The sequence below is a fragment of the Abramis brama genome, assembly GCF_963993115.1.
Source record: "Abramis brama genome assembly, chromosome: 9".
Classification (NCBI taxonomy): domain Eukaryota; kingdom Metazoa; phylum Chordata; class Actinopteri; order Cypriniformes; family Leuciscidae; genus Abramis; species Abramis brama.
The window spans coordinates 6,557,889-6,569,573 of NC_139971.1; the positions used below are offsets into that span (position 1 = coordinate 6,557,889).

General features: G+C 36.3%; 1 protein-coding gene across 1 annotated transcript; it reads left to right on the plus strand.

The window, feature by feature from the left end:
• The first annotated feature begins 1,023 nt into the window (after positions 1 to 1,023).
• Positions 1,024 to 11,176, plus strand: LOC311089917 (uncharacterized protein). The gene is made up of 9 exons (XM_084124954.1): positions 1,024 to 1,238; positions 4,417 to 4,615; positions 4,778 to 4,842; positions 6,157 to 6,295; positions 6,541 to 6,650; positions 8,949 to 9,129; positions 9,224 to 9,307; positions 9,473 to 9,568; positions 10,252 to 11,176. Exons 1-9 carry the CDS (start codon positions 1,090 to 1,092, stop codon positions 10,555 to 10,557), a joined length of 1,329 nt encoding a protein of 442 aa, XP_083981080.1. The 5' UTR covers positions 1,024 to 1,089; the 3' UTR covers positions 10,558 to 11,176.
• Positions 11,177 to 11,685: the final 509 nt, after the last annotated feature.

Below are 11,685 nucleotides of genomic sequence, written 5' to 3' on the forward strand. Positions count from 1 at the left end.
GTATGACTGCCTTTTTAAAGAAAGGTTCTGGAATAAATACAATAGTAAAATATATCGACAGCATCATTTCAAGTATAATCTAATGTTTTGACTCAATATCAAGCCCATTTAATCCTATTTACGCATGACACGCGAATGCCAAAAAACGACGTCATGTCGTGCATTTTTAATTAAGCAAAACTCCACCCACTTCACAAGACGCGGGAATTACGTCAGAAATGCTCATGAGAAATGCTCAAGTTCATCCGCCTACTGGGGCTCTCAAGATGGCAGGAGGACGTGTGCTTGTCGCTCTGCGAGCAATTTCGAAGGGTTTATGATATTACTGCCATTTTTTAAAAATAATTTGATGGATATGAAATGGATGGAAATAATAATAATAAAAAAAAAAAGTTCATCCGCCTACTTTGTGCAACTATACGGATTGTTTTTCTTTTTAATTTTTAATTTATTTACCAAGTGTTTTATTAAAATTAGGATTTTGAATTATTCACATTCTGTTTTTAAACCGTCCAGTTACTTAGCCTACGGTTACATATTTATTATGGCATTGAGGATAGCAAAAATATGAATAATAGCCTACACTGTAAACATTCAGAACAAACCTAAACATAAATGAATAAGGAGAATCCCTCACGTTTTGTAGTCCTTCTTCTTCTTCTTCTTCTTCATTCATAATATCTGCTTGTATGCTACATTTTTAGTTTGTTTTAAATATAGCCTAGGCTACTTTTCAGACTTTAAGTAGCCTACAATAAAAGTACACATTCAGTACTGTTAACTTTTGTTTTTTTCCCACAAGGATCACACCTGCTTTAGCCTATATTTTGTATCGTGACCTGTTATATGATGATATATCTTGTGGGAGCGGTGGCTCTGGCACAGGTGTGTTGGGAAGTGCCTCACCAACTTCCCTCACCATACCACATTCCTCACATTCTTAAAACCCAACAAGGAAAACAATAAACATTAGTCTTTGATGAATTAAACCTGCTGGACCGACTGGCACAACTGGAAAATCTAGTGTTTGGTCTCCACAGCATGATTGTAGCGACTCGAACACTTCACGCAGGACGTCCATGAGGATTCATGCCTCAGCTGAGCGCGGGACATGTGTGGAGCTGCTGGGAGCCGAGCGGGACAAGAGGCAGAGGAGGACAGGATGGAAGAGAGAAGGAGGACGAGATGATCAAACGAGAGGCGGAGGAGAGAGATGGACGAGTGTGGAGAGGGATGAGGTGGGTGTTTGCAGTGCTGAGAGTGGATAACCCTTGTGAAAAAGAAGTGTGCTGAATTGCAATTGCACTTGAAGTGTCCTGCTATTCTATTCTCAAAAGTACAGCCTATATTTACCACTTTCATGCCTTACCACAGTTAAGCACTTTGTAATAATGTAAAATTAAAATGTTGGTAAAACTTTTATTCAAATATGTCTTTGTTACACGTTACATGTATTTACTATAGGTGAACGTGATTTCACCAAGTAGCCTACCACATGTTCCTGGATCAACATCTTTGTTGATCCTGGAACAACTTTCCAATCAACCAATCAGATTTGAGGGACAAGTTTACAGTTTATGTCAAGTTTAGGCTTACAACCAGGGTGAGGTGCTTCAACATCAGTGTTATTCACCTATCATTTCCCTCTGATTTTAGGGAAAAGTTTGGATAGGGTTAGGTTTAGGGGTAGGGATAGGGTTAGGACTAAAGTTTGGGGCAGGAATGTTATTCCAGGATCAACAAAATATGTTGATTTCTTACTTGGCAAAATCACGGTGAACATTTACTATAGTAATAACTATAATAACTATAAATTAAGCATAATGACATGCAACTAACCCTAAACCAAATCCTAATCATACCCTAACTAATCCTATAGTAAGTACATGTAGTTAATTACTATTACTCAGTACTTAAATGTACACTATAACAGGGACACATTAAAATAAAGTGTAACCAAACATTGTTTATTTATCTTTTGTCAAGAAGAATGTGTTGACTAACATACTAAAGGACATGTGAAGTACATGATTATAATTTGAACTATAGTGTTTTTTGATGTTACATTTGAAAGTTAATATATTTTAAATGTAGCCTACTAAATTGCAACTTATTACAAATGTGCAATTATAAATATATTTTAAATACACACCAGACAAACAAGTTTTAATAAAATCCCAAATCCAGAAAAGTTGGGACATTTTGTAAAATGCAATAAAAACAAGAATCTGTGATTTGTTAAATATCTTGAAACTTTATTTAACTGACAAAAGTACAAAGAACAGATTTTCAAAGTTTTCACTGACCAACTTATGTTTATTTTGTATATGAAAAAAAAATATATATTTTGGTGGCTGCAACACACTCCAAAAAAGTTGTGACAGAGGCATGTTTACAACTGTCACATGACCTTTACTTTTAATTACACTTTTTAAATGTAATCATTTGGGAATTGAGGATACTAACTGTTGAAGTCTGTGGTCATCGTTGTCTGATTCCCCTTTTCAATACGAGACAGATCTAGAAACCACTCAGTTTTAGCTTGTGCAGAATGAGGCCTGGCATGTTCTTGCTTCCCAGGAAAGATGTCATCTTGATGCCATGTCTCTGTACAATCCCAATATACGACTCCATGTCAACGATACTTTCACACACATGTAAAATGCAAGTCACCCATGCCGTTTGCACTGCACCTGTCGCTAATGAAATTCTGAATGCTCCCTTTAGTCTTTGGGACTGAGAACTCGATTCTGAAACATGGACTCATCTGAGCACAGCACACATTTCTACTGTCTTTTGGATCATCTGATATGAGCTCGGGCCAAGAGAACTCTACCGCATCTCCACATAGAGTTGATGTATAGCTTTCTCCATGCGTATCAGAGATTCAAGACGCATTTATTGAAGCAGTGACAGACTGTGTTAACTGACAACAGTTTCCCAAAGTACACATGTGGCTGTATTTAACAGTAGCATGATGGTTTCTCATGCAGTGCCATCTGAGGGGTCAAAGGTCACACACATTGAACAGAGGTGCCCTACATTGCCCTACACGGACTGAGATTTCTCTGGATTCCCTGAATATTTCACAATATTACTGTATGTATGGAAGAAGGTGAAAGACCTAAATTCTTTGAAATCAACAAATCAAATCAAAATTTGTTTACACTTACAAAATACAATTAAGTTGGTCAGTGAAACCTTTGAAAATCTTTTCTTTGTACTTTTGTCAGTTAAATAAAGGTTAAATAATCAAATTATAATCGAATTAACAAATCACAGATTCTTGATTTTATTGCATTTTACAAAATGCCACAACTTTTCTGAATTTGGAGTTGTATGCTAAAGTTTATTTCTTTTTCAAAAGGGAAAAGAGTTTCAGATTCTCAGTTCTTATACTGTAACTACTGTACACAATGCATAGATGATTATACTGATTACTACAGATCAGGGGCGTAGTTTGTGGGGGGGTTAGGGGGGAGATAACCCCCCCAATATTTAAATCTATGCATTACAACCCCCCCAATATTTATACCATGATCACATGAAAAATATGCAGAATAAATTTTCAACCCCCCCAATGTTCAAACCAAATCTACGCCCTTGCTACAGATACTTCCGTAGTGATTCCCTTAAAGAGATAAAAAAAAATTTTTTTTAGAGAAATGCCTCGGTGTTTTATTTTTATTTTGTCTTTTCAGTTAAAGTCAATGGGGTTCAAAATTGCAATAAGTGTTCAGACTTAAAGGACAATTCCGGTGAAAAATGAACCTAGGGGTAATTAACACATGGTTACCGAGTCGATCTTTCCCTGGGATGCGTTTTCATGAAAATCGAATGTAAAGAGTTTTATCTCTAAAAACAGATTAGCTTATAACGCTAGTATATGGGGCACAGAGTAAGTAAAAGTAAATCGCTAGTTAATGCCACTAGCAAGGCTCAAAATAGCCTCACACTTACAAAGTTCTCAATGCTTCGGTTTGCATGTAGGGACCCTCATTATGCTACCGTGTTAGTGTGAGGCTATTTTGAGCCTTGTTAGTGGCATTAACTAGCGATTTACTTTTACTTACTCTGTGCCCCATATACTAGTGTTATGAGCTAATCTGTTTTTAGAGATAAAACTCTTTACATTCGATTTTCATGAAAACGCATCCCAGGGAACAATCGACTCGGTAACCATGTGTTAATTACCCCTAGGTTCATTTTTCACCGGAATTGTCCTTTAAAACAGATAATAAAACAGGCTACAAACAATCCCACTTACATTAAAGGAGGGACCTGATTATATATAGACCTGACAACCGCATGGCAACATAGCAACTCCCTGACAACCACCACAAGACCCTAGCATTACTCACAGATTCCTTTGGTTTAGCCTATACTGTGGCAATATTATGATTCACTCTCTCTCAGACTGCACTGGAGAAACTGGCCGGACTGGAGTCAGTGTGTGGCTCTGATAGCAGCCGTGTGGTTGTTCGTTCTGGAGGAGTCTGTCAGTCTGACTGAAGCCGTGGGTCGACTGCTTCTCGCTGGGCTGATGTGTGCTGCGACGGCTCTTTGTGCTTCAGCCTTACGCTTCCTGATCGGTTATGGACAGAAAGTAAAGCAGGTCAGTCTACTATTGAATTTATTTGACTTCTTAGATCTAGAGGAATTTAACATGGGCTTCAAAGCAATAGTGCTTTTAGTTTTGCATCCTTTACCAGCTTCTACAATTGAAATGATGTCACGTAATTAAACATTGCTGTATTTTTATGTGTGATTTTCTCAGCATTTACCGTACAATGGTGAGGTGATAGTGAGAAACTCTGCTGAAACCCAGCAGCAGCAGGCCAGGTGAGAGAGAACAAATCCAGGTTCTCTTGTTCACATAATTGCACATTTAACCCTCCTGTTGTGTTGAAAATATGAGTTTGTTTCCATGAATCAACACTATGAAAAACACTTAAGATTCATGCTTTTACAGAAAACCTTTATTGTGGCTTTTCATAAAATATAAGAAATTATGAACTCCAATTGTGTTAAATTAGTTCCATTCTTTGTGATAGGAGTCAATTTGAACCACATATTTTTATATTCAAAATGATCTGCACAGACACAGAATAAAACAGCGAATTCTCCTGGGATGATTCAGAAGATGAGCCCTTAATTTCAAGTCTTAAATTTCTTAAAGTTCTCATGTGTTTTATATTTTAGTCAAGCTACAAATAAAGCTTTTCTGCTTTTTACCTGACTCATTCAATTTGACACCATCGTAGTCACTAAAATGTTTATAGCCTTTCAAAAAAACACCTATACGTATGCCGAAACTTTGCACACACATTCATGACGCTAAATGAGAAAAAGTCACAAAATTTCAAGAATAAATAGTTTAACCAGTGATGGAATGGAATAGAAGAGGAATTTTCTGGGTTCAATATTTTTTTCCCCCCCAGCTGATGAACAATAAAACAATGACAGCCAATCAGAATCCTGCTTTAAGAGCTCAAGCATTTAAAGAGACAGGTGACAGTACTGCGTCGAACGATATCATCCGCTAGTGTGGATGCTAATATAGCTATCGTTAAAGTTATCTTTATAGTTATTGTTTTTGGTGTGAACGGGACTTAATTCACTGGTCTCATGGTAACAAATATAATGTTTAGTTCTTCTGGCTTTAGTATTTCTATACAAATTATTTTTGTTTCTTGCTTCTTTTTAATGATTTGAGAGATGACCCCAAAGTATTTTCTGTCAAAATCAATAGCATGATGCCACAGATTTAACATGAACCCAGAAAATGCCTTTAATAAACCTCCTTACTTGACAACCACTAAAAAAGTATGTTCTATATAGTATGAATGTGTGTGAATGTCGGAAGTACTACATTTGCCATCGCGTCAGTTGCTTCACTTCACTGCCATTCACAAATCCTCTCCCGTGGCCTCATGGGATAGTAAAGTGTTCATCATATGCACACTTCAGAACCTCGCCGGTAGTAGTAGGTCATCTGGGTACTTTTTTGCCTACTTTTTATGAGTACTGTGAATTTTTGACACATAGGCCTACTGTTTTTCGCCAACTATATAGTAGGGAAGTATATGATTTTGGATGCAGCCGCTGTCTTCCTGTGGTTAAAACCATTAATTTCATTTATCTTGTTTGTATCAGTATAAATCCACAGCAGGATGCAGGTCATCTTGAATCCCTGGTAAATGTTCTAGCGGATGGTTTAGTGGTGTCCCTCCTCCACGAGCCCCTGCCGGACCCCAGCGAGCCCCACATACGAGGCCTCCTCACCAGACTACAGGTTTGTCTCTTAAGGATGGATGGTGCATTAACATATTTGAACCACAGTACTGTAGGCCCATCCTTACTTTCTGTCAGAATGAACACTGTCATTAATGGAATGTGTTAGCAGTCATTATGCTGTCATGTCGAACTCATTACATATGTTAAATCATGTAGCGTTGTAAACAGACTGCTCTTGTTGATCCTGCTAGACGTGAATTAGTAGCATTTATAGATACCAATCATTTGTCTTTTTGCATTCAGGCAGTGTCTCAGACTTTCCGCGGGCGGGCCTATGAGGAAGAGAAGGAGAGAAATGAGATATGTGTGATTCAAGAAAGAGTTAACCAGATACGCTCTTACCTGCAGGACAGGTGAGCTGTACAGATCTACATACACAGATATGACAAATATTTAGCAATTGTCACAAACTGTTCAGGCTTCAATATGTGTGGCTGTTTCTATGTTTGAACTCCACTTAAAACGTCTCACACCCTGTCATGTCATGTATGATTTCAGACAGCAAACTGACATGCGAAGAAACATGCTTTCAATTGAATGTTTATGAGAAATAACCCCATGTGAAAAAGAAGTTTGCTTAATTGTATTGAATGTGGACTTGTAGTGTACTTCAAATCTTAAAAGGTATATTTAAAGGGGTCATGAACTGAGAAATCCAATTTTCCTTGAGCTTTTGACATATAAGAGGTCATACTATAAGAATATCTTGTAAGTTTCAGAACTGAAAACTTCCTTGTTAGTCCAAAAAACGCTTTTATTGTAACCAAGCCCAGAGAACGACTGTGGAATGCGCCTATCTATGGCGTAATAGACTTTGGGTGTTTGCGAACAGCAATGATGTGTTTTGTGTTGGTGGGGCCTACTTAGTGGCAGAAAATGACAGTTCTGCACTAGCACTCTATGGAAGCCACATAATAAAAGAATAAAAAAATTAAGTTCACAATTCTGACTTTTTTTCTCACTATTCCGAGTTTATATCTCACAATTCTGAGGAGAAAAATCAGAAAATAAACTCGATATTCTGCCTTTTCCCCTCAGAATTGTTTTTTGTGTGTGAATTGGGATATAAATGTGCAATTGCAAGTTATAAAGTCCAAATTGGGAGATATAAACTCGCAATTGCGAGGAAAAAAAGTCTGAAATGTGAAATATAAATGTAATCTCTTTAATATGTTATAGGTTTAAATATTATTTTATGCTGTAACTGTAGGGCTAATGCAATTACGCCCCCTGTGAACTGTATATGTGAATATTATGTAGATCTAGTGTTTAAATCAAATTCATGCTTTAAATAATAGTGTAATCTTCGCAGGTCCATTTCAACTGTCCGTTTAATGGCTTGCAACCATAAACGTGTGCTTAGCTTCAAATGGCATCTTCGACCACAATAATCTGTAAAAATGAAGACCATCTATTTTTGCATTCCGATTCTGACATTCAAAGGCACAAAAAGACATTTTTCTCTTATTCCGTGGATTTCTGTCCCCAAATGGTCTATAGATCTAGATATAATGATATAATCAACACTTTTCACGATTATGTGAAACCTTGAGAGCTGTAATAGTAAAAACATGTTAAACGTTTTCGAGAGAGTTCCACATGTAATACTTAGCGATTTCATATGCAAAGATGTCTGCCAATCACAGCAGTGGGCGTTTACACTGAAGTCTCACACAGACACACCCCCTCCAACAGAGCGTTCAAATCAGAGGCTAAAATAAAAGGGTAGGAAAAATGCCTTTTATTTCCAAATTATGACAATTTTTGATGTAAAATCATACTAACATTATAAGTACACCCCAGTAAACATAAAACAAAACAATGCAGTTCATGACCCTTTAAAAAACTTTACTTGCAGATTATATAAAAGTGTACTATGTAATAATATCATATTACATATTTTTTTTATTTAAAGCACACTTTAAATAATTGCTTAAAAAATCTTTGGTCACGCTTTAAAGAAGTACACTTATTTTAATGTGTTGACTAACATACTAAAGTAGTACTTGATTATGATTTCGACTGAAATGTGTTATTTGATATTAAATTTAGAATTAACATATTTTAAATGTACTAATTGTAGCTTTACTTCATTGTTATAAATGTGTAATTACAGATATATTTAAATACATGACATACAAGTTTCAGTATAATGACACTAAAGTATATTTTAGCTTATTTACCATAAATGCTTGTCAGTTTACTTTAACCATATTTCAAGGACAGCAGAAGTAATTATGAAATTACATTTAAAGATGTACTTAAGTCGCATTACATCTTTAATTACATTACATCTTTACTTTAATCGCATTTCATATAAATTTCAACTATAATACATTTTTAATTGTATATAACATGCAATGGTCCGAAAACTTTTAGTTTTCTTTTAACTGTTTTCTTTTAAAGTATATAATTTCCATAGTAAGTACTCTTTGTAAAAGTATGCTAAAGTTTACTTCTTTTTCACACTGTACACTTGTATTGCCCAAAGCTCATGACAAACGATTAGACACACGCCTACTCATTCTTTATTACACTGGTGTATTGTCTTATCATGGCTAGATAGAATTGTGTTTTATGATGTTACGGTGTTGTATTGTTAAGTGTGGGTTTTCCAATAGTTTCTAACGCTCATGTTCTGTGTGTGTCAGGATGAGCTCTCTGCGTTCCCTGCTGCAGGTTCAGCGGGAGTGTGAGGCGAGTGTGTGTGCGGTTCAGAGCGCGTTACAGAAGCGCTGGGCTCTGCTGGAGGAGTTACACACCAGAGTGACTCTGAGCCCTGACAGCACACAGGAAGCCCACGACCCTCACACCGTCCTCACAGACACTGAGGTGATGCACGTCTGTGCCATATACAGTCTTATGTTGACCTTCTGTGATGAATGTTTACTGATATGCGTGTATTTATTTGTGTCGTGTGTTTCAGAACCTGTTTGCAGAACTCGCTCAGTTCAAAAGCAAAGTCCAACAGTGCCGGACACAGCTGGAAACCAATATAAACCTTTTACAGGTCAGTACACACACATTTATATAGTCCTTTGTGAATCATTTGACAGGTTTTAACATAATTATGAGAATATTTTCAGAAATAGGTATAGCAAGACAAGTATACACAGCAACTTTCATATTATAAAGTGGGAAATGAAGTGTGGTTTTGCTGGCTATTCTTCCTCAGGCACTTCGCAGCAGCCATCAGGGTCTGGCCGGGACTTTTGGTACCAGCATCGACTCTAAATGGAGCAAAGAATTATTACAGTCCAACACAGATCTGGTATGAAGACATTCACAGCCTGTCAGATGTCAAGTCAAATGTATCTATATAGCGCTTTTCACAATACACATTGTTTCAGCTTTACAGAAAATCATGATGTTAATGTTTAATATCTTAATATCTTCTTGCCTTATTGTCACATTTCGCAGCTTAGAGCTGTGTGATGATATAGTTTACATTCAAGCAGTGGATTACATCAGTACACTGTTGTGGCTATATGTACAAAAAATATCCATATCCATAATTATAACTTCATAGACTGTAATCACTAGCTTCCGGTAACGGAAGAGCGGGGCGATAATATAGTTACATTTATCAACAAAATTAAAAAAACAGGCAGTTATCACTTTACTTGAGTGTACTTTATGTATGAGAAAAAGTTGGATATAATATATATCCTGCTTTTTATATAGATAATACAGTCTACATTTTTGCGATGATATAAACAATCAATCAGTCAGGATTTGCTTTATGTGAGCATACTGTATAATATATCACTGGGCAATAACAGCCTCTGATGAAGATTCACTCATACTGAGATGTTCAGGGCATATTCTGACAGTTTAGAGGAAAATATGACTGAATCAAAACTATAACAGACAAAACTAGTGTGAAAGAGCATATTCTTGCTTTGATATGCTTTGATTTGCTCAGTAAATCCTTTATTTTCTTTCCGGTGACAGTTTTCTGAGATCCAAGAGGATTTCATGTCTTTGGAACAGCAGACGTCGAATTTTGTGATCCACTTGAGGGGCCTGAATTCTTCTGAGGAACAAGAGTCAAGATTATCTCAAGATTATCAGGCACAAACCTCTTTATCGTCGTCTCTTCCTGTTGTACCAGTGTACGCTGCTGTTCCGGAAGCAGCGCAGTCACATTCTGACCCAGATACTGATCCAGAGTCTCCAGGAGCCTCACAGAAAACCCACTCCAAAATGTCCGCCTTCCATATCCTGTGTGGGATGAAGAGGAGGAAGCCATCCACGTAGTTCTGCAAAAAGTTGCATGTTTTTACAGGACGTTTTTAATGCCTGTATATGACAGCAGGTGTAACAACACATTTTATGCACATTTTTATATATATTGAAAATGTTTATATATTCTGATAAAGAAAAAAGAAATTTTGGAATTTCTGTCTATACTGTGACTTTTGATTTTCTACTTGTAAAATGTGTAAATAAGAGCTTTTTCATATGCATAATTAATAAAATAATATTAATAGCATATTACATTATAGTATTGATTGGTTTTTCTTAACATTGTTTTTAATGACCCTACAAGTTGAAAATATGATTTAAATATTTTAAATATGAAGGAATCACAAAACATTCATCTTGTTTAAGGTATTTATATTACAGATTTATTTTGGGGGGAAAAGGGCAAACTACAAGTTTTATTTTACTATGCAAAAAAAAAAAAAAAAGGCATAGAAAAACAAAAAGCATACACTGACTACAACATAATCAGTTATTAATAGTTTGTTGGTTCTCTCTCTCTTTTTATTTTTTTATATGTTCACAATTTCTTTGTATGACAGCCTGGCCAAAAATTATGTCCGCATAATTTAGCGTGTTTCATTGCGTTATCACAAATAAAATAATTGACTCCAAGCACGACTATGCTATGAATGGACATTTAACTGAAAGAAGCAGTAAATGTGGAAATACAGCCACAGAAATGTTCTCGTCAGTGGTGGTATATGCTGTTATGTAATACGTGACCACAAGAGGGCACAATCCAATCAAAAATAACAGCCAACTCCTGAATCCCAATTGCAATACTTACACGACGCACTTGACTACAAGGTATGTAGGCCTACTTTGTGGTGGTATAATTGTCAACACTTAAGTACGTAGTAAGTTAAAGCATTTGCATGTAAACAATTGAAGATGTTGAGGGCAATATTAGCCACACAAGCGTGGACACCTTTTGAACAGTGATTGAAGATGCACTAATCTTTAACTGAAAAATCCCAATATTATTTAGGATGGATCGCAAAAAGGACCCAAAGCTAGTATTCACGGTCTGTTCTCCATATATCTATATTTCATCCAGATACAGATTTTTACAGTCATTTTTCTTTTCTCTGCTGCCACCAGTGGCAGTGACGGCCAAAC